Source organism: Gopherus evgoodei, chromosome 7 (genome assembly GCF_007399415.2).
Source record: "Gopherus evgoodei ecotype Sinaloan lineage chromosome 7, rGopEvg1_v1.p, whole genome shotgun sequence".
In the NCBI taxonomy this organism is placed as follows: Eukaryota; Metazoa; Chordata; order Testudines; family Testudinidae; genus Gopherus; species Gopherus evgoodei.
This window is the reverse complement of record NC_044328.1, coordinates 13,129,440-13,153,000: the sequence shown is the minus strand read 5'-3', so window position 1 is coordinate 13,153,000 and position 23,561 is coordinate 13,129,440. Positions and strand designations below refer to the sequence as shown.

The 23,561-nt window shown below is 49.5% G+C and overlaps 1 protein-coding gene across 16 annotated transcripts in view; it reads left to right on the top strand.

The window, feature by feature from the left end:
* Positions 1-23,561, top strand: part of ABLIM1 (actin binding LIM protein 1) — a 315,920-nt gene that overhangs the window by 53,228 nt on the left and 239,131 nt on the right. For 5 of the 16 annotated variants that reach the window (XM_030569046.1, XM_030569057.1, XM_030569054.1 and 2 more), the window contains exon 1: positions 15,267-15,434. The exons of 1 other annotated variant lie outside the window; for it this stretch is intronic. In XM_030569046.1, coding sequence (XP_030424906.1) covers positions 15,389-15,434 — 46 coding nt within the window. In that variant the 5' untranslated portion in view covers positions 15,267-15,388. Of the gene's footprint in view, positions 1-15,265; positions 15,435-23,561 lie in introns of those variants that run through there. 10 more of the 16 variants (XM_030569059.1, XM_030569055.1, XM_030569058.1 and 7 more) reach the window with 3 other exon arrangements.

The following is a 23,561-nucleotide window of genomic DNA, read 5'->3' as shown; positions in this document are numbered from 1 at the left end:
GTGTTGTGTAATTTGAATGAATGGGCCCCCAGGAGGTGTCCCACAGTGCACTGCCATGACCACTCTGGAGAACACTTTCAACTTCACTGTATGTCAGCCAGGTACACAGGAAACAGCCACTCCTCTATTAAAGCCTCAGGAACTTTTGAATTTTCGTTTCCTGTTTGATCAGCCTGGAGAGCTCACCAGCACAGCTGATCATGGAGACTCAAACGATCATGGAGGCTACAAACGCGCTCCAGCATGGAGTACACAGGAGGTAGTGGATCTTATTGCTGTGTAGGGAGAAGAATCTGTGCAGGAAGAGCTCCGATCTAGCAGAAGAAACACTGACATCTATGCCAAAATTGCGTGAGGCATGGGGGAGAAGGGCTGCACCAGGGAAACGCAGCAGTGGCATGTAAAAATAAAGGAGCTTTGGCAAGTGTACTGGAAGACAAGAGAGAAGAACAGTCGTTCTGGTTCTGCTCCACAGACATGCCACTTTTATGAGGAGCTGCATGTGATTCTCAGAGGCAACTCCACCACTACCCCAAAACGCTCCCTTGATACCTCCCAGGGAGACCTCGAGCAACAATGCAGAGGACATTGTTGACGAGGAAGAGGAGGAGGAGAAGAATGTGAGGCAGGCAAGCAGAGGATCCATTCTCCCTGGCAGCCAAGAACAGTTTTTAACCCTGGAACCCATTCCTTCACAGGACCAGTTGGCAGCGAAGCGTGATGCTGGGGAAGGCACCTCTGACGAGTACACATTTCCAGTCAAACTGTAGGGGTTACATGTTATTATTTTTTATGTTTAATCTGAACAACAAATGAGGTATAGTAGGTATTGACGGCCACTCCAGCTATGCAGAGAGTGCCCTCCGAAAAAGACTGTTTATGTGCCCAAGGATGGCCCAGGAATCTTCCATGGAGACCTCTAGGAAGCTTTCATGGGGGTACTCTGCAATCCTTTGCAGAAATTTTCTGGGAAGGGCTGCTTTATTTCATCCACCATGGTAGGACACTTTCCCATGCCTCTCCAGTATTAACTCTGCTGGCATCATTGCAGCACACAGCATTACAGCATAAGGACCAGGTCTGTACCCAGATGCTTGCAGCATCTGCTCCCTTGCCGCCTCAGTCGTGCTCAGGAGAATGATATTGCATAGGGTCACCTAGGGGAATCGGGAGAAGTTTTCAATGCTAGCCCTTAAACCACAAACAATTCAACAAGTAGTCCGCCCCCCGTTTGGTGAAATCGGGGTCACACAACCATACTTTCCCAAATATGCCATGGTTGTAGTTGAAGGGATGACTATGTTTTGCAAGCAGCAAAGAAAAAAAAAAGGGGTGTCTGTGGCTTCCTGTTTGTCTCCCTTCCGCCCTAACCTGGTGCTGCTTTTTTAAAAAACAAACTATTTGGGGGGCTTTACACTGGTGCCTGTCCTCAAGCCTGTCCATCCAGGATGCTAGGAGATAGGGGGATTTTCTCAAGTTCCAACCTGTGATCCCAAGGATGTCTTCACAAAAGCAGCAGCACAAGACCTCTCGCCCATGCCTCATGGCCTTACTCACCATGGCTGGAGCAGCAGACTGACTCTTGCAATAGCCAACAGCTGTGAGTACATTGTGGCTTGCAGTGAAGTGTATTGAGGAGTGTTTTTTTTTTAATAAAAAAAAAATTAACCTTGCATCAGAAACATCGTATGCACTGTTAGTGCTACCCTTGTGCATTGCATTCCTTGCAGCTGAAACCTTGTCTGTCAGCACATCTTTCACACTGGGACAGAGACTTTTCGAGATTAGAAAGTGGAAAAAGAAGACTTGGGAGGACTTGTTCCGTGAGTTAATGTGTGCCTCAGAGAGTGACAAGACAGAGCTCTGAGCATGGAGGATTATACTGTCCGAGAACCTGGACACGAACCGGGGACAGGAGAGCATGCAGGGAACAAGAACATGCCATGCAGGAAGAGATGCTGCAGATTAAGAAGGAGCAACCAGACATGTTGAGCTTCAAGAAAGGCAGCTGGATGCTACAGTCCCTCTGTAGCCTATGCTGAACCTGCTGCCATCATCGCCCAGTTCTATATCCTGCTCACCCAAATGTCTTATGAGGTGGGGTCGGTGGTGGGTGGGGAGTTTGGTATCCCTTGTGCTCAACACCAGGGAAGGATACAAGGACCAGAAGGTGCTCATTCCCACACCTTTGATTGTTATTGCAGTGCATCTGTAAGCCAGCTTTCCTTGTATCTCTCCCCATAGTGTTATCAGCCCTTTTGCCCCAGACTATCTTACTTTTCTTTGCTGTCTCTGTGTGTTTGTGTGCTCAGTAAAACTTAACAGATTGAGGAGAAAAGGCTTTTTATTCAGTCAACAGATGGTGGGGGTGGGGTTACAGGTGTGAAAATGCCATGGAGGGGACAGTTTTGTAAGGAACAACACAGATAAGTGTCACATTACTCTGGCTCATTGCTGAAACTGGTTTTCAAAGGCTCACAGAGACGCAAAGCCCCTCGATGTGCACTTCTGATTGCCCTGTTGTGTCTGGCTGCTCAAAATCGGCTTCCAGGCGATCTTCCTCAACCCCCCTCCCTGGTGGAAACTTTTTTCCCTTTGGTTCACAGATATTATGGGGCACACAGCAGGCAGCAATAACAATGGGGATATTGTTTTCACTGAAGTCTAACTTAGTAAGCAAACAATGCCAGTAAGCTTTTAAACATCCAAAGGCACATTCCACCACCAATCCGCACTTGCTCAGCCTACGTATGGTTGAACCAGTCCTTACTGCTGTCCAGGCTACTGATGTATGGCTTCATGAGCCATGGCAGTAAGGGGTAGGCTGGGTCCCCAAGGATAACTATAGGCATTTCGACATCCCCAGCGGTTATTTTCTGGTCTGGGAAGAAAGCTCCTTCCTGCAGCTTTTGAAACAGAACAGAGTTCCTGAAGACGCAAGCATCATGTAGCTTTCCCGGCCGTCCCACATTGATGTTGGTGAAACAGCCCCTGCGATCCACAAGCGCTTGTAATACCATTGAGAAGTGCCCCTTTTGGTTTGTGTACTCTTTGGCAAGGTGGTCTGGTGTCAAGATAGGGATATGTGTTCCATCTGTCACTCCACTGCAGTTAGGGAACCCCATCATTTCAAAGCCATCCACTATGTCCTGCACATTGCCCAGAGTCACTACCCTTCTTAGCAGAAGACTCTTAATGGCCTGTAAGCTTGATCACAACAGATCCCACAGTAGATTTACCCACTCCAAATTGATGCCCCACCGACCGGTAGCAGTCTGGGGTTATAAGCTTCCACAGAGCTATCGCCACTCGCTTCTCCACTGTCACAGAAGCTCTCAATATAGTATCGCTGGGCTTTGGGGTTGGGGAAAGCTGTTCACACAGTTCCTGGAAAGTGGCCTCACGCATTCGAAAGTTCTGCAGCCACTGCTCATCCTCCCATAGCTGCATAACGATGCTGTCCCACCAGTCAGTGCTTGTTTCCTGAGCCCACCGTGTCAAGGTGATGCGTGACTGTCTCCAGCAACTGCGAATTGCTCCTTTCTGTCTTCCACAGGGCTTCTTGCATGGCGTCACATTATTCTGTGCAGCGGCTCCCATATTGGCTGTGTAAATACTGCAGAATAAGGCTTGAGGTTTTGTAATGCTCACAACGATAGCGTACAGCTGAGCGGGGTCCATGCTTATCATGCTATAGTGTCTGTGCAGATAACCCAGACTTATGAAAAAAGGTGCAAAAAAAGCTTGGTTTGTTTCCTACTGATTTCAGGGAGGGAGAGAGGTAAGTGCATCATGGGAGGCTAACACCATGGTTCCCCCCATAACTACCCGCATCAATGGAAGGCCTTGGAAGCCCAACCCAAAATTCCACTCAGCTATGTGCCCTATGGTATAGCTACCCACAGTGCATTGCTCTGTGTGTCAATGCAAGCCGTGCTAGTGAGGATGCACTCTGTCGACACAATGACTGTAGTGTGGACGTGCAAGATCGACTTGCTTAAATTGGAGGCTTGATGCCGACTTACATAAAGTCAACTTAACTTTGTAGTATAGATATGGCCCAAGATTAGAGTTTTAAAGAACAGTGAGAATGTTTTTCTGTAGCAGTACAGTTTGTTCAACTAGTTAGTTAAGAACAAATTGGATTGTAAGGTCTTTGAAGCAGGGACTGCCTTTTACTCTTCATTTGTACATCTGGGAAAGTGGGGACGCTAATTCTGACTGGGGCTTCTAGAAACTGCTAGAATGTAAATAAGTCAATAATAGAAGTGGGACAAAAGTTTAAACTTGATTTGCTGGATAACTGGAGCCAGTGCAGGAATTAGAAGGAGGGTGGCATGGTCAGATCATTAGGACGTGAACTGGGGTGGTTGGATGAGTGATCCTGGTGCCTCTTGGGTCATGGTTTGCATGGACTGGAGAGAGGACAGAAAGCAAGAGATTTCAGTGATAAAGAAAATCAGAACTCATGGTTTCTGGCACAAATTGATCTCTCATAAATTGGGGGTCTAGGAGTGGGCACTGGGACCAAGGAGGCTCTAAATTGGTGGGCAACACGCGGGAGGGAGATATTTCTGGATTCTTGGGACTGGAATGACCACTGTAAATGGAATGAATGTTGTAACTTTAGTCTGAAGGGATCAGTAGGAGAATTTTCCTGGCATTGAGAAGCTGCGAGAACAATCTGAAGTTAACCTTTAAGTATATGATGAATTTAAACCTAGGAATAAATCAGGTTTAAGCTGGAATTAATTCCAAGTTGAAAAAAGTGGTGACTCTACAGAAAAGGTAGCTGGAAACTCAGCTTCCTAGAATCTGTGATCTGTATAAAGCTGTTTGTAGGGAATAAACAAATACTCAGGCAGACTAGAAAGGAGGATTTAAATTTCCAGCGTAGGTGTATGTACCGTAGGTGGTGTACTGCCTTCCAAACCTCTGAGAGCAAACTCCATTTGGAGGTTGCATCTCTGTATTGGGCTGTATTCTCGAGCAACACAGCTGACCTTGAGTTAGTCCGCTGCTTGCCTTTCCTGGCATTTATTGACTGCCCATTTGTCAGATGGTTTTACTATCTCCATTGTTTGTCATGGAACAAATATGGAACTCACGATAAAAATTAGTAGAATCAGTGTGTGGGTGTCTTCATCCGTTGTGTATAAATGGCTTGCTACACATGAAGTCAAGTGCCAGCCAAATCTCATTGGTTAGTATTGATTTCTGCTCCTAAAACTGCACTACTAGTTTTTCTCAGTGGTGGCAAAAGGCCAGTGTTCAGAATTGTTTTCTGATCTGTTTGGGTTGGATGAGTCACCAAAAATGTTTGTTCCTTGTGTAGAGAACACAGACTGCATCCTGACTATTGCTGGTGCTTGGCAGGAGACAAACTGCATTGATGATGAGGGGGAGAGAAGTGCTGAGATGCCACGGTGTTGGGTATAGGATTGAAAAAAAAAAAGAGAGACAGAAATGAAAGTCATTGGTAGCAGTTTGGGGAGGAAGGAATCCAGTGACAGTAATAGCAACCTGAGCTTTGATTGTTTCAATTTAGGACACACATAAACATCTTGGATTACTGTAATAATCTGTCCACCCGTACAAAATTCTGCTTTCTGTGGCACAGGTATGCTAGAAGGTATCAGATCCTCATCCTCCAACCCATTCTGTCCAGGCAGAGGTGTAGAGAAGGATTGCAGCCTACATGCTAGAGTGGGCACAGGCCACACTTTTCTAAGAGTGAGATTCCTCCACCTCACTTACGCTAGAAGGCAGGGGTTCTCAACCTTTTTCTTTCTGAATCCTCCCAAACATGCTGTAAAATCTCCATGGCCCACCTGTGCCACAATAACTGGTTTTCTGCACATAAAAGCCAGGGTCAGCATTAAGGGGTAGCAAGCAGGGCAGTCGCCCAGGGCCCCATGCCACAGGGAGCACCGTGAAGCTATGTTGCTCAGGGTCCCAGGCTTCAGCCCCATGCAGTGGAACTTTGGCTTTCTGCCCTGGACCCCGGCAAGTCTAATACTGGTCTTGCTTGGCAGACCCCCTGAAACCTGCTCACGGCCTCAGACCCCCGTTTGAGAACCACCGCTATAAGTCATCTTACTCAGTGAGTAGTTGCCATTGAAGTCAGTGGAGCTACTCATTGACCAAAGTGCTAAATGTCAGACAAGGTGGTATGACAGAATCTGGCATGAGAGAAGCAGTTAGGTTCATTCCATAATCTCAGGGATCATTGTCTCCACTCCATCAGTTGTTCTGTTCCCCAGGCATTCATTGCTCTGGTCTCTGAAGGCTCCTGCTGTGAGATAGCAGCTTCCATTTACTTTTTCCATAAGACCCTGGCATTCTCATCTGATGGCCAAATCTGGCTTGGAAATCAGTGATACTCAGCCTGTGGTGCTCGAGACCATGTGCTCCTGAGGGCCACATGTAGGATCCTGACCAGTGCTCCTCTCGCTCCACCTGAACATTTGGCAGAAAGCAGGAAGCACTTGACCGTAGGTGAGCATCTATACTCTCTGATTTATACTAGGTCGTGCGTCAGCACTGAGCAATTGGAACAGCCATGTGAGAGCCACTGGATGCTGCCCCCATTTTGCCTCCTCCACAGTGCAGGTAAAAAAGAAAGGGCAGCTGATTCTGCAAGACTCGTCTCCAAGCACCCAGTTTTAATATAAACACATATGAATGTGGATCAAGGGGGGAGTAAACCATAAGGTCATCGTTCCTCTCTCTCTTCCAGTGGGGAAGAGTCTAATTCTAGTACTGTACATTTCCAATTATTAAAATCAACTGTCTATATGACTGTGTGTTAGAGGGACTAAGTATGGACATCTCTGAGGCCTGCAAGGCCTTCATATTCAACTGCCCTATATAGCTGAAAGAAAGCATATAATTTTGTCAGAATCCTCACAGTTAATGCCCTGACCCTTTCACTGAAGCAGCAGCCGAGGCAGCTGTTGAAGTCACAGTAGTACACAGTCTTCATGCATTTTTATAGGATTCTGTGCTACGTGGCTTTATCTAATCACTGCAATACGAACTCTTCTTGGTCCAGGGCTGCATCCTGTACATGATGCTTTTAGTAATACAATTTTAATGAAATAACTTTTAATAGGATCTAGCTGGAGGCCAGGATAAATAAGATGGCCTCACGGTGCAGAAATAGCTATATGGCATTATAAGAATCTTTGTAGATTAATCTCATCAAGAGCAGTCTTGCTGTGCTTCTAGCATTCAAGCACTAAATCTCTTAAGTGTTTCAGGCTTGCCCCTTCCAGCAGATTGCAGAGCCATTAAGGTCTTCCAGTGTCTTTCCAATTTGTCTAACTAGCAATGTTTGCTATGAGATTGTAAGTGCAAGGGAGACAGAAATATTGTAAAAATAATCATTTTGTCTCTTTCCCCCCTCCCTCATTTTTCACTGTTTATGACAGCCCTGTCAGATATGTCTGCACTTAAAAATCTGTTTGGTCCTAGCCACTGGATTGAGATTCAGGAGATCTGAGTTCTAATTCCTGGTTCTGTTGTTCACCCGGTGGGTGACCTGGGGCAAATTACTTTGCCTTTCAGTGTCTGCTTTTCCTCCCATTCTTTGTCTGTCTTGTCTATTTAGATTGTAAACTCTTTGGGGCAGGGACTGTGTCTTCCTGGGTTTGTACAGCCCTTAGCACAGTGAGGCCTTGACCTCAAAATACCAGTAAATATGTCTGTGCCTCTTGTCTCTCTCTTTCTCCTCATCCAATGCCACAAACAGTTACTCTGTGTGGAGAGAGTCAGCCAAGCTCAACACTCATTGTAAGAAATTTCTAATAATGCCAGGGCTCAGCCATTGTTTTCTATAATGGGTGCCAAATGCTGTGACCTTGTCTGCCCATGTAGGACAGCTGTAGGCAACAGTGGTTGGGGGTGTGGGGGACAGTCATATTTGACATGTCAGTGTCAGACAAGGCAGATTAAGCATGGACCCAAGTTTAAATAAAAGCTAGGATGGAACATTTCTTTGCTTGTTATTTTTGTCCTTTCCTGTATTACAGACAGAGATTTCTCCCTTCCTCACCATACCCTCATTTCTTATAAAAATGATGGTAGTAACTGGAGCTTCACAACCTTTTAATGTGTTTAAATGTCACAACCTCCACATAAGGTAGGGAAATAGTATCCCCACTGTCACTGATTTGCTCAAGGTCATACAGGAAGTCTGAAGCAGAGCAGGGAATGGAAGCCATGCATCAAGTACCCCAACCACTGAAGTATCTTTGCTCTCACATCTTGCTTGTGAAGTCATCACAGCTCTGGGTATCCTGTTTCAGAGCTGATGGTTAGACATCCTATATTCAAAAAGTAAATGTCCTTCCCTGTGTTACTGATATCCTTCCCTTACCACACGCATTAACTCTGAAGGAGAGAACTTTCCATATCTACTTACCTTTCACCATTGCTGCTGTTTGTTGATCATCTTTTTACATTTTCACTCAGCTTTTAAAGTGGAAGTGGAGGCTTATGTTTCCAATTGGTCTTTCTCCCTCGTGCATGCACTGACATAATCCTGCATTATTCCTTTGCAAACAAAAAAACAACAACCCCCAAACCCATTTTTATCAACACTACAGAAGAAATGGTAACACTTTCTGAATATTAAGCTTTTCTGAAGCCTGTGTTCTCATTTGCAATGCTTTAAAGTGCCTCACTCGAATTACTGGTACATTTAAAGGCCCAATCTGGAAAACACATATGGAAGCATGTAAATTTACTCAGATGTTTCCATTGATTTTACATGTGTAAGTAATTGCTAGATTGGGTTCTATTTTAGGGTAATTGAGAGCATAATTTGATATGTTTTACTTTTTAGCCAGTACCTATCTTTTGGTCGTAAACTACCTGACACCATTCGTCCTTTTCACAGTTTTGTCTATTGCTAATGCTGACTGATTCAGCAACAACAGCCTGATCCCAGGCCTTTGTTGTTCAATGGGGTTTGGATCAGGCTCCAGATAAGCTTGTGTTGTAGGGTACTTCATGAACAAGTCATGGATACATTTTTTGTCCTTTCTCACTGGCAGAATGGTTAGTACTTTTTTCTCAAGAATTGTTATTTAGAGTTTGGATAACAATCTCGGTCAGGTTATAACAACATTTTGGGCCTTTTAAAAGTAATCTTTGAGATTAATTTTTTCAAAAGGCAAAAGCTTAACAGACCAGGGGGTTAGCACTGGCAGCAATACAGCTTTTAATTAGCTCTCCAACACCAATAAGACTGTGATTAATTTTTTTTAGCCGTAGAACCTCTTTCTTTTGTATCACAAATTTCTTGATCTACAAACATTCACACTAATAGAGAAGGGAAAAAATTAGGAGCCAGAACCTCGGCTGGTATCAGTAGGCATAGTTCCACTGATGTCATCTTATTGGGAAGGAAACTGCAGTGGAGATCCACTGATTTACACCAGCTGAGGATCTGGTCCCTAGCTATTATTTCCAAAGCTTGTTAAATACAGTTGACTGGAGATAATAAATGTTACTCCTTGAGCCAACATACTTTCCTTCCCCAAAGCAATAGGTATTTGCTTAATCAACAAAATGCCAATAGAAGAAGAGAATTACCGAACAGTTAACTAAAGAGAGAATTTTAATAAGTGCTATTTTGTTTCTTGGCAATGGAAAACATATGACAGAATAGTGGCTGCCAAAGTCTTATCTATGTGTTATCCACTTGTGATCCCTTGTTTGGCGCCTGAGTTCAGAGCCCACGCAGGGGAAAGCAATCTGTATCAGTGAGCGCCCAGGCAGCACTGAGGTGTGGAAAAGCACAGAGGGATGTTGCAATTTTGTGTTGCAGTATTACAGTATTTTTAAAAAAAAACAATAGAACAATAAACTAAATCCCTATATTCAGTGAAACAGAAGATGATCATTTTAGTCTTGGCAATGGTTTAGAGTTCTAAGGTGTCAGGAGTGGAATACTTGGATTTCCTGGAATCACAGTTTCAAATCCCAGAAAAGCTGACTCAGCCCTTCAGCCTTCTTAGGTAGATAAAATGAATAGCCTGCAATTTACTCCTTGCTTGACTGATTATTCTCTAATAGGAAGGACTACGATTCCTGGGTTCTTTGATCACGTCTGCCACTAACACACTGTGTGATCTTGGGAAAGTCACTTGCATTCTCTAGACAACATTTTCAAGCCTAGTTGCCTACATTTAGGCATCTAAATAGAAGTGGCCTGAATTTTTGCAAAGGTGCTGAGCACTTGCATCTTCCATAGATTTGTAGGTAGTCTGCACTTCAAAAAAAAACCAGGAGCCTAAGTACAGATTTAGAAGCCTAACTTTCAGCAGCCCAACTTGAAAGTTTTGGCCTCGGTGCCTCATTTTACGTATCTGTTTAATGGAGACCGTAATGGTTATCCACCTCACTGGAATGTTGCAAGGCCTAATTATTGTTTTTAAAACACTTTGAGATCCTTGGATGGAACGTTTCCTCTAAGAATAGAATTTTGTTCTTGGCCAAAATTCTTGTTTATTGAGCTGTTTATGAGCAGGCATCTGCACTACACCTTGGACGTGACTGAGTATCAGCGTTGCTATTTTAAAATAGGCGTCCTTGATATCCCAACTATAGTTTAAGTGCCCTGGGATCCATTAGGTTGAAAGATTCTATATTAATGTAAAATATTATCATTAGGATGCAGGTAGTAAAGCACAGGAAATGAGTATCTGTCTGACATTTTTTAATGTATCTAAATTGTCTAAACAGTTTTATTATTCCAAAATATTAAAATATGTGGTCATCATGGTTCTAAGCACTCACATCTGAAAATGTAAATATTGTCTTCTAATGTACATCTGAGAGATGCACAGTCAGTGAGACAGTGATGTTACAGAAGTCAGAGAATGTTCTAGAACGGTGGTTCTCAAAGTCGGTCCGCCGCTTGTTTAGAGAAAGCCGCTGGTGGGCCAGGCTGGTTTGTTTACCTGCCGCGTCCAATAGACCCTCCTTCATTAGTGAGAGCAGCAAGACCAGCAAATGACAGGATGTTAATTAGAAGCAGATCCTTCCTTAGTGCTTCTGCCAACAGCCTCCTTCACCTCATAAGCATGGCTGTAGACTGGCTGTCAATAGTTCTCTTCATGTGCTGCTTTCAGGGATGATCCTCTAGAACAGTGGTTCTCAAAGCCGGTCCGCCACTTGTTCAGGGAAAGCCCCTGGTGGGCTAGGCTGGTTTGTTTACCTGCCACGTCCGCAGGTTCGGCCGATTGCAGCTCCCTCTGGCCGCGGTTCACCGCTCCAGGCCAATGCGGGCTGCGGAGGCAGCGCGGGCCAAGGGATGTGCTGCCCCCTCCCCGCCCCCGAGCACTGTTTTACCGCATTATATCCGAATTTGTGTTATATCGGGTCGCATTATATTGAGGTAGAGGTGTATATTACATCCAAAAAAACCCTATATTCAATTAACATTAAGGTTGCAGAATTAAGCACTCCAAAGATTTGCTTGCGCAGCCTTAATTTGGCCTCACTATGCATATGATAGTCTTTAATTTCAGTTCCACTGTCTCACTCTGCTTCTCCCCATCTTCAGTTCTCCATGTTCCCCATTCCTCATCAGGCCTCTGTCTTCTAAGTCAGACCGCTCCCTTCTCTTCCTTGCTTAACAGAGGTGCCAGCAGCAGCAGAAGAGAGAGAGAGATTCTTCCTGCTTGCAGTTCTAGCACCTGGCACCACAGGGTCCCTGAGTGGCAATTGCAAGGAAAGTCCTGTTCAGCCCATGCAGCCCTGGGATGGAGCATGCTCATTCACTCTGTGGCAATGATGCATGTTCAGTCGGGTCACACGGTGTTGTGTGGGCCTGGAGCATGCTTATTACAGACACAATTTTCAGAGAACTAGAGCCAAACTCTAACACAGGGGTAGGCAACCTATGGCACGCGTGAGCTGATTTTCAGTGGCACTTACACTGAATTTAATTTTAAATGAAGCTTCTTAAACATTTTAAAAACCGTATTTACTTTACATACAACAATAGTTTAGTTATATATTATAGACTTATAGAAAGAAATCTTCTAAAAACATTAAAATGTATTACTGGCATGAGAAATCTTAAATTAGAGTGAATAAATGAAGACTCGGCACGCCACTTCTGAACGGTTGCTAGCAAGTCTCTACTGAGCATGTACAAGCCATAATTTTTTCAAGGACTTGTAATCTGGCCAAATTTGAATGATTTTTCATGGGAACATTGGAAAGCACATCCCTGACATCAGGGTGACGTTCCTGCCAAATTTCAAGTTCCTGCTCCAAAGCATTGAGCTAGAGCTGCTAAAATAAATTCTGACAACTAATTTGTTAATATGGACAAAACAATGTATTTTTCCTTCATCTGTTTCTTGGCTAAACAGCTAAACTATTTTTGCTGAAAAATTCCATAAAGATCAGTCTGAAACAGATACTCAACATGGAAAACTTCAGCCCAAATTATTAAAGTTTGACAGAGTTATAAGCACCTATAAATTTGCTAACTTGCATGACAGTCCATTATATAAGTCTGTTTCCCTCTGAGATGAGCATTTCAGGGGGCCAGTTACAGGGATTTTTGTGGAAAGGTTCTTGGGTACTGCCTGATAAGTGTAAGAGATTGTCTGCTGGGCCAGTAGGTATTGTCCCCTCTTACATGCTGTATACAGTACTCTCTTGGGTGCATTAATATGTCCTATAATAATATGATAAAATCATTGCTAGTGCTGTTTTGTGAGCATGCTCAAATGTGTAATACGCCTCTACCCCAATATAATGTGACCCGATATAACACGAATTGGATATAATGCAGTAAAGCAGTGCTCTGGTGGGGGGGGGAGGTGCACACTCCATCAGATCAAAGCAAGTTCGATATAATGTAGTTTAACCTATAACGCGGTAAGATTTTTTGGCTCCTGAGGACAGCGTTATATTGGGGTAGAGGTGTATATAGATATAGATTTTTATCAAAACATTTTGGGGACGGGGACCAAAGCTAAAAAGAGAAGAGTATGGCCAAGTGGACAGGTCACAAGACTGGGCACCAGAATTCAGTCATCTGAATGGCGACCCTCATACACACTGAAGAGTCTCCCTCTGTACTTATTTATCCCTCCTCACTGTAGTACACTTCTTCGACGGGGGCGGCTTCACCCATTTTGCCGACTGGCGGTTCATCCATTGTGCCCGGTTCAACTGTGTCCCTCTCAACGAAGACGCTGCCCCATGTCCTGTGCAGCTGCAATCCCCACTCCAGAGCCTGGCAGCTGCACCACAACGCCATCCAGAACTGCCTGGTGAAAGCCATCGCACCACACCTGGGGGGGAGCTCTGTGACCTGCGCCAGCTACGACATGATGTCGTCATCACCGAGGCCCAGAAAAAGATCATCCTCGTTGACGTCGTGGTCTCCTTTGAGAACAGGACCCTGGCGTTTTGCGAAGCCCGAGGTCGTAAGCTGTAGAAGTATGCCCCCCTGGCCGACACCCTGAGAGTGAAGGGCTACGAGGTGCAGATGGACGCCCTGATTGTCGGAGCCCTGGGCACCGGGGACCCCTGCAACTAGCGTGTGCTGCTGACCTGTGGGATCGGTCGATGCTTCGCACGGCTCATGTGCCACCTCATGGTCTCAGACACCATCTGATGGTTCAGGGACATTTACATCGAGCACATCACTGGCCACTGACAGTACCAGGAAGCGTGAGCCAGAGTGACATCTTTCTTCGACTATGAGAAAGGGACCAAGAGACTTTCTCCGTTGGATCATATGAACTGGAACCATAAACTCCCTGAACATTAAATCTCACTAAATGAGGGTCAATCCATCCTCATCATCATATCCACTCATTATACTTCACACCCGAACATAGCCACTTTATGAACTTCATACCCTCATAGCTCAATGTCTGTGCTTTCACTCATCAACCGTTTACCCCCAATCGGGGATATCGCAGATTATGTATTCCTTATGCCACCTGATTTTAAACCAAACTTTGCACCCTCGATAATCTGTATGTTATTCCCTGATAACCAGAAACTTCTATGCTTAAACTTTGTACCACTCACTTTTTTTTAACATCATTGTAATAAAATTTTTAAATCCAAGAGTCTGTTCCTAAAAGCTACTAAAACATAAAGTGTGGTAAGGGCCTAGTGCCTCCTGGGATTGGGAATTCCCAATCTCTTTAAATGGGGATAATTATCCTTGGCTACCTCACAAGGATGGTGGTGAGGATTAATTAGTTAATGTGTGTGAAGTGCTTTGATGATTAAAAAGCACAGTAGGAGAGACGCCTCCCTCTCTTCTCCACCCCCTTCAAACATTTCTGCTGGGATAATCATTTTCAGACAAACACATAAAAGTCTGAAGTGAGTGAACGCCCTGTCCTGGGTTGTACTAACATTCACATACTAACATTCACATGGTGTCAGAAAACAGCACATGAAGTCAGAAGGAAAGAATGGCAGACAGAGTAAAAGGCATAGAGACCAAATTGTGTGTGTGAAAGGGTATGTGTAAGAGAGAGCCTGTGTATGTATTTGACCATATAGCTGAGAAGATGCTAGCTCAGTGAGGAAAAATGAAGCTGAGAGTTCAGGAAATTAAATGTCTGATCTAGTTTTAGTAGCAGAGAAATAAGCATCATTGGCCAAAATCTGGACTTACCTGCTCCTTCTCAGAGTATGTTTGTGTATTTTTTTGGCATCTTTTCAAAACATGTTTAGAGGGGAAGTGGCAGCAGAGCACCTGCCCACCGTGTTTTGGTGACAGGGTGGGAGTCTATAAGATGTACGCAGGTAATTTGGCTTGTATGCTAGGTTGGGATGGGTGAGACTGGGGACAGAATTTCCCATGATCCCCACTGTACACAGACCTTCTTTCTCCCCCTTGCCTAGGGGATAATGTGGTGGAGATGAGGCCAGACAACTCTGCAGACTCTTGGAGTAGAACAGGTGGTGGCCAGGTCTACTGTTTATAATCAGCTTTTAAGGTGATTTAGGATCTTTTTGGATGCAAGCCGCTATATAGAAGGAAGCTGTTACCACTGTTACACTAGTTTCTATTTCTCCCAGACGAGCAGCAAGATGGAAAATGTAATGCATTTGAAAGGTGCACTGTACCAGCATCCAGAATGACTAAGTGATTTAAAGAGAAAAATTCTCGTTCTTCCTTTAAATTGTTTGGGAGACCAGGCACTTCCTGTTTGACAGGGCCACTCCCTTTAGAGCTACTCAGTCCACAAAATATTAGGAGTAAAACCAGTGAGAGAGCCATCTCTCTGAAGGATCCCAGTCTTTCCTCCAGCTTGCCACCTTCCTCTACTCAGTCAGAGGAGCTGCAACTTCTGAGCTGTGGAGACATTACTGCTTGAGAGCATAAATGGAACTACAACTACCAGTACAGCACAGCTCTGGAAATTGCAAAGGTTTGTCCCAAGGAAACATCTCATGATAAATTGCATACTTTAAATTGTACAAGGGACATTGCTCTTAATTTTTACGGACAAGAAACAGACTGAGGAAGTTCTATTGAACAGAACTAGGGATATACATTAATTAAGCTTTTTGTTTTTAGTGTGTCTTGCTGGAATCTCTAAACCACTGATCCCTTTCGTAGCCCTGCTGTTTTTTATCTCAGCTATTATATGGCTGGACTCTGAGTTGTGTGTCTGAGTTTTCTCCCTTAAACCAGCTCTTTAATGGGATATTGAGCAGCAGTCACTGATAGCAACACTTTCCCCTCGTGCATAGGTGTTGGAAGTATTATTACTATAGATATGATGCAGACTGCCGGCATGTAGCTGCTTGTTAAGAGTTACTAAGAGATGAGTCTCCCTGGACTCTATTTAGGAATAGCAAATGAAAGTTGGCTCAGCAATAGCTCTTGCTGATAAGGTGTAACATATAGATATCTGCTTCCTTTTTGCTGTGCACAAAGAGACTTGCTACTCACAAACAGTAACCTATTAGTCAGTTGCCTTCTCCAGCCCAGAACCCTATTGAAGGGCAAGGGGTGTGTGTGTGTGTGTGTATGTGTGTGTAGATTTTAAAAATATATACTAAGCATTCTTACTAAACACCCCTTCTGGGTGGCCTCTTGGTAACAGTTCAGCTGTATTTGTGCAAGATGTTCTGCCTGGTCAGTGACATGGAGCTTCACACGTGACGAATAAGAGCTGGCAAGGCTGGGACCTTGAGGTATGTCTACATTACGGGATTATTCCGATTTTACATAAACCGGTTTTGTAAAACAGATTGTATAAAATCGAGTGCACGTGGCCACACTAAGCACATTAATTCGGCGGTGTGCGTCCGTGTACCGAGGCTAGCGTCAATTTCGGGAGCGTTGCACTGTGGGTAGTTATCCCGTAGCTATCCCATAGTTCCTGCAGTCTCCCCCGTCCATTGGAATTCTGGGTTGAGATCCCAATGCAAAAACAGTGTCGCGGGTGATTCTGGGTAAATGTCATCACTCAATCCTTCCTCCGTGAAAGCAATGGCAGACAATCATTTCACACCCTTTTTCCCTGAATTGCCCTGGCAGATGCCATAGCATGGCAACCATGGAGCCCGTTTTGCTTTTGACCCTTCAGATATTGGGAGCTCAGCCAAGAATGCAAATGCTTTTCAGAGACTGCGGGGATTGTGGAATAGCTGGAGTCCTCAGTACCCCCTCCCTCCCTCCAGGAGCGTCCATTTGATTCTTTGGCTTTCCGTTACGCTTGTCACCCAGCACTGTGCTGTGGCCTCTGTCTATCATAGCCTGGAGATTTTTCAAATGCTTTGGCATTTCATCTTCTGTAACGGAGCTCTGATAGAACAGATTTGTCTCCCCATACAGCGATCAGATCCAGTGTCTCCCGTATGGTCCATGCTGGAGCTCTTTTTGGATTTGGAACTTCGTCGCCACCCATGCTGATCAGAGCTCCATGCTGGGCAAACAAAATTCAAAAGTTTGCGGGGCTTTTCCTGTCTACCTGGCCTGCACTGTAGGATACCGCCCGGAGGCCAATACTGTCGATTTGCGGCCACACTAACTCTAATCCGACATGGCAATACCGATTTCAGTGCTACTCCTCTTGTTGGGGAGGAGTACAGAAATCGGTTTAAAGAGCCCTTTATATCACTATAAAGGGCCTCGTTGTGTGGACGGTTGCAGGGTTAAATTGGTTTAACGCTGCTAAATTCGGTTTAAACGCGTAGTGTAGATCAGGCCTTGGACTGTAAACTTTTCTGGGCATGGACTGCCTTTATTTGTATCTGGCATAAACGCCAAACCAATGGTGCTTAACAAATAATAAATCATCAGTGTGCTCTTTTCACAGATGTTGTTTGTGGGACTGAGGCTCTAAAGAGTGTGTGTGTGTGTGTGTGTGTGTATGTACGTATATCATATATTAAAATATACCTCTACCTCAATATAACAGTGTCCTCGGGAGCCAAAAAATCTTACCGCGTTATAGGTGAAACTTGCTATCGAACTTGCTTTGATCTGATGGAGTGCACTGCCCCCTCCCCCCCCGTGCGCTGCTTTACTGCATTATATCCGAATTCGTGTTACATCGCGTTGCATTATATTGAGGTAGAGGTATAGTATGCTTTTGTGTGCCTCTGTATATATACTGCTCTCCTTCCTGAGCAGCAAAGAATCCTGTGGCACCTTATAGACTAACAGACGTTTTGGAGCATGAGCTTTCGTGGGTGAATAGCCACTTCTGCATCTGAAGAAGTGGGTACTCACCCACGAAAGCTCATGCTCCAAAACGTCTGTTAGTCTATAAGGTGCCACAGGATTCTTTGCTGCTTTTACAGATCCAGACTAACACGGCTACCCCTCTGATTCCTGAGCAGGTATGTTGGGAGTAGGTGGAGCCTTGGATCAGGGCTGGCTCTAGGTTTTTTGCCGCCCCAAACAAAAAAAATTTTGGCTGCCCCCTGCACCGCCCTGCTGCCCCAGCCCTGGGCTCTCCCCCCCCCCCCCGCCGCCCTAGCCCTGGCCTTCCCCCTTCCCTCCCACCAGTGCCCCTCCCCAAACACATCCTGCTGCCCCAGCCCTGGGCTCTCCCCCCACCACCACCTGCACCCTCCTTCCACCGCAGCCCTGGGTCACTGGTAAGTCGCTCCCAGGGCGGATCATTCAGCAGGAATTTTGGATGTGCACAGAACACAGACAGGATTGGTTCCCATATGGTTACAGAGCTGCAGTAAAGTGGAACAATTTTCAGCTTGTGTGATTGGAGGATCTCTGGATGCATATTATAAGACTGTCCTCCATAAAGGAGGAAAAGTTGAGGTGCCTTTATTCTTCTTTTGTTCCACTCTTTCTTTCTATGGGGAATTTGCCAATGCAATATCACTGTCTTCCTTTTAAACAAACAAACAAACAAAAAAAGGCAATGGCTGTTGAAAATAGCAATTCCAGTCCTAATAACCACTGGGCAGCATTTCTTGCTCAATTTTATCCTACTTTTTCTACAGCACATTCCAGTGGATCAGTATATTTGATTTGGGAGAAATGAAGCTGTTAAGCTGCCCAAACTGAGCTTGAGCACTCCTGCATTTTGAGGTGTTCAAATCTGGAAGGCAGGTGCTGGGTGTGTGTGTGTGTGTGTGAGGCTGTGGGCTCCGCGGGGGAGCACAGCAGCATGTATGCGGCAGCGTGTCTGGCGCTGTGCGGAGCCAGACACGCTGGTCTGAGTGGCACGGTAAGGGGGCTGAGGGGTTGGAGAAGGGGGCGGAAGTTCGGGGGGGCAGTCAGGGGCAGGGAGAGGGGGGGTTAGATGGGTCAGAGGGTGGGGGGGCAGGGGACAGGCAGCGGTTGGATAGGCATGGGAGTCCCAGGGGGTTGTCAGGGGACAGGTAGGGGGTGGGGTCCTGAGGGGAAAGTGGGGGGGGGTCTCAGGAGGGGGCAGTTGGGGACAAGGAGAAGGGAGGCTTAGATAAGGGGTGGGATCCTGGGGGGCAGTTAGGGGCAGGGGTCCCGGGAGGGGACAATCAGGGGACAAGGACCAGCGGTGCTTAGAGAGGGGCAGGGGACCCGGGGGGGGGGTGATCAGGGGACAAGGACTAGCAGTGCTTAGATAGGGGCAGGGGTCCCGGGGGGGGGGCAATCAGGGGACAAGGACCAGCGGTGCTTAGATAGGGGCAGGGGTCCCGGGGGGGGTGATCAGGGGACAAGGACCAGCGGTGCTTAGATAGGGGCAGGGGTCCTGGGAAGGGGCAATCAGGGGACAAGGACCAGCGGTGCTTAGATAGGGGCAGGGGTCCCAGGGGGGGTGATCGGGGACAAGGACCAGCGATGCTTAGATAGGGGCAGGGGACCCGGGAGGGGGCAATCAGGGGACAAGGACCAGCGGTGCTTAGATAGGGGCAGGGGTCCCCGGGGGGGTGATCAGGGGACAAGGACCAGCGGTGCTTAGATAGGGGCAGGGGTCCCGGGGGGGGTGATCAGGGGACAAGGACCAGCGGTGCTTAGATAGGGGCAGGGGACCCGGGAGGGGGCAATCAGGGGACAAGGACCAGCGGTGCTTAGGGGCAGGGGTCCCGGGGGGGGCAATCAGGGGACAAGGACCAGCGGTGCTTAGATAGGGGCAGGGGTCCCGGGGGGGGTGATCAGGGGACAAGGACCAGCGGTGCTTAGATAGGGGCAGGGGTCCCGGGGGGGGCAATCAGGGGACAAGGACCAGCGGTGCTTAGGGGCAGGGGTCCCGGGGGGGGTGATCAGGGGACAAGGACCAGCGGTGCTTAGATAGGGGCAGGGGTCCCGGGGGGGGCAATCAGGGGACAAGGACCAGCGGTGCTTAGGGGCAGGGGTCCCGGGGGGGGTGATCAGGGGACAAGGACCAGCGGTGCTTAGATAGGGGCAGGGGTCCCGGGGGGGGCAATCAGGGGACAAGGACCAGCGGTGCTTAGATAGGGGCAGGGGACCCGGGGGGGGGGATCAGGGGACAAGGACCAGCGGTGCTTAGATAGGGGCAGGGGACCCGGGGGGGGGTGATCAGGGGACAAGGACCAGCGGTGCTTAGATAGGGGCAGGGGTCCGGGGGGGGCAATCAGGGGACAAGGACCAGCGGTGCTTAGATAGGGGCAGGGGACCCGGGGGGGTGATCAGGGGACAAGGACCAGCGGTGCTTAGATAGGGGCAGGGGTCCCGGGGGGGGCAATCAGGGGACAAGGACCAGCGGTGCTTAGATAGGGGCAGGGGTCCCGGGAGGGGGCAATCAGGGGACAAGGACCAGCGGTGCTTAGATAGGGACAGGGGTCCCGGGGGGGGTGATCAGGGGACAAGGACCAGCGGTGCTTAGATAGGGGCAGGGGTCCCGGGGGGGGTGATCAGGGGACAAGGACCAGCGGTGCTTAGATAGGGGCAGGGGTCCCGGGGGGGGTGATCAGGGGACAAGGACCAGCGGTGCTTAGGTAGGGGCAGGGGTCCCGGGGGGGGGGATCAGGGGACAAGGACCAGCGGTGCTTAGATAGGGGCAGGGGTCCGGGGGGGATGATCAGGGGACAAGGACCAGCGGTGCTTAGATAGGGGCAGGGGTCCCGGGAGGGGGCAATCAGGGGACAAGGACCAGCGGTGCTTAGATAGGGGCAGGGGTCCCGGAGGGGGCAATCAGGGGACAAAGACCAGCGGTGCTGATAGGAGCAGGGGTCCCGGGGGGAGCAATCAGGGGACAAGGACCAGCGGTGCTTAGATAGGGGCAGGGGTCCCAAGGGGGGTGATCAGGGGACAAGGACCTGCGGTGCTTAGATAGGGGCAGGGGTCCCGGGGGGGGTGGTCAGGGGACAAGGACCAGCGGTGCTTAGATAGGGGCAGGGGACCCGGGGGGGGGTGGTCAGGGGACAAGGACCAGCGGTGCTTAGATAGGGGCAGGGGTCTGGGGGGGGGTAATCAGGGGACAAGGACCAGCGGTGCTTAGATAGGGGCAGGGGTCCCGGGGGGGAGCAATCAGGGGACAAGGACCAGCGGGGCTTAGATAGGGGCAGAGGTCCGGGGGGGGGCAATCAGGGGACAAGGACCAGCGGTGCTTAGATAGGGGCAGGGGTCCCGGGGGGGGCGATCAGGGGACAAGGACCAGCGGTGCTTAGATAGGGGCAGGGGTACCGGGGGGGCAATCAGGGGACAAGGACCAGCGGTGCTTAGATAGGGGCAGGGGTCCCGGGGGGGGTGATCAGGAGACAAGGACCAGCGGTGCTTAGATAGGGGCAGGAGTCCGGGGGGGGGGGAATCAGGGGACAAGGACCAGCGGTGCTTAGATAGGGGCAGGGGTCCCGGGAGGGGGCAATCAGGGGACAAGGACCAGCGGTGCTTAGATAGGGGCAGGGGTCCCGGGGGGGGCGATCAGGGGACAAGGACCAGCGGTGCTTAGATAGGGGCAAGGGTCCCGGGGGGGGCGATCAGGGGACAAGGACCAGCGGTGCTTAGATAGGGGCAGGGTTCCCGGGAGGGGGCAATCAGGGGACAAGGACCAGCGGTGCTTAGATAGGGGCAGGGGTCCCGGGGGGGGGGGTGATCAGGGGACAAGGACCAGCAGTGCTTAGATAGGGGCAGGGGTCCCGGGAGGGGTGGTCAGGGGACAAGGACCAGCGGTGCTTAGATAGGGGCAGGGGTCCGGGGTGGGCAATCAGGGGACAAGGACCAGCGGTGCTTAGATAGGGGCAGGGGTCCCGGAGGGGGGTGATCAGGGGACAAGGACCAGCGGTGCTTAGATAGGGGCAGGGGTCCCGGGAGGGGCGGTCAGGGGACAAGGACCAGCGGTGCTTAGATAGGGGCAGGGGTCCCGGGAGGGGGCGATCAGGGGACAAGGACCAGCGGTGCTTAGATAGGGCAGGGGTCCCGGGGGGGGGGATCAGGGGACAAGGACCAGCGGTGCTTAGATAGGGGCAGGGGTCCCGGGGGGTGATCAGGGGACAAGGACCAGCGGTGCTTAGATAGGGGCAGGGGTCCCGGGAGGGGGCGATCAGGGGACAAGGACCAGCGGTGCTTAGATAGGGGCAGGGGTCCCGGGGGGGGGCAATCAGGGGACAAGGACCAGCGGTGTTTAGATAGGGGCAGGGGTCCCGGGGGGGGAGATCAGGGGACAAGGACCAGCAGTGCTTAGATAGGGACAGGGGACGGGGGGGGGGCGATCAGGGGACAAGGACCAGCGGTGCTTAGATAGGGGCAGGGGACCCGGGGGGGGTGATCAGGGGACAAGGACCAGCGGTGCTTAGATAGGGGCAGGGGTCCCGGGGGGGGCGATCAGGGGACAAGGACCAGCGGTGCTTAGATAGGGGCAGGGGTCCCGGGGGGGGGGGTGATCAGGGGACAAGGACCAGCGGTGCTTAGATAGGGGCAGGGGACCCGGGGGGGGGTGATCAGGGGACAAGGACCAGCGGTGCTTAGATAGGGGCAGGAGTCCGGGGGGGGGCGTGATCAGGGGACAAGGACCAGCGGTGCTTAGATAGGGGCAGGGTTCCCGGGAGGGGGCAATCAGGGGACAAGGACCAGCGGTGCTTAGATAGGGGCAGGGGTCCCGGGGGGGGGTGATCAGGGGACAAGGACCAGCGGTGCTTAGATAGGGGCAGGGGTCCGGGGTGGGCAATCAGGGGACAAGGACCAGCGGTGCTTAGATAGGGGCAGGGGTCCCGGAGGGGGGTGATCAGGGGACAAGGACCAGCGGTGCTTAGATAGGGGCAGGGGTCCCGGGAGGGGCGGTCAGGGGACAAGGACCAGCGGTGCTTAGATAGGGGCAGGGGTCCCGGGAGGGGGCGATCAGGGGACAAGGACCAGCGGTTCTTAGATAGGGCAGGGGTCCCGGGGGGGGTGATCAGGGGACAAGGACCAGCGGTGCTTAGATAGGGGCAGGGGTCCGGGGGGGGATGATCAGGGGACAAGGACCAGCGGTGCTTAGATAGGGGCAGGGGTCCTGGGAGGGGGCAATCAGGGGACAAGGACCAGCGGTGCTTAGATAGGGGCAGGGGTCCCGGAGGGGGCAATCAGGGGACAAAGACCAGCGGTGCTGATAGGAGCAGGGGTCCCGGGGGGAGCAATCAGGGGACAAGGACCAGCGGTGTTTAGATAGGGGCAGGGGTCCCAAGGGGGGTGATCAGGGGACAAGGACCTGCGGTGCTTAGATAGGGGCAGGGGTCCCGGGGGTGGTGGTCAGGGGACAAGGACCAGCGGTGCTTAGATAGGGGCAGGGGACCCGGGGGGGGTGGTCAGGGGACAAGGACCAGCGGTGCTTAGATAGGGGCAGGGGTCCGGGGGGGGGCAATCAGGGGACAAGGACCAGCGGTGCTTAGATAGGGGCAGGGGTCCCGGGGGGGGGGCAATCAGGGGACAAGGACCAGCGGGGCTTAGATAGGGGCAGAGGTCCGGGGGGGGCAATCAGGGGACAAGGACCAGCGGTGCTTAGATAGGGGCAGGGGTCCCGGGGGGGGCAATCAGGGGACAAGGACCAGCGGTGCTTAGATAGGGGACAAGGACCAGCGGTGCTTAGATAGGGGCAGGGGTCCCGGGAGGGGGCAATCAGGGGACAAGGACCAGCGGTGCTTAGATAGGGGCAAGGGTC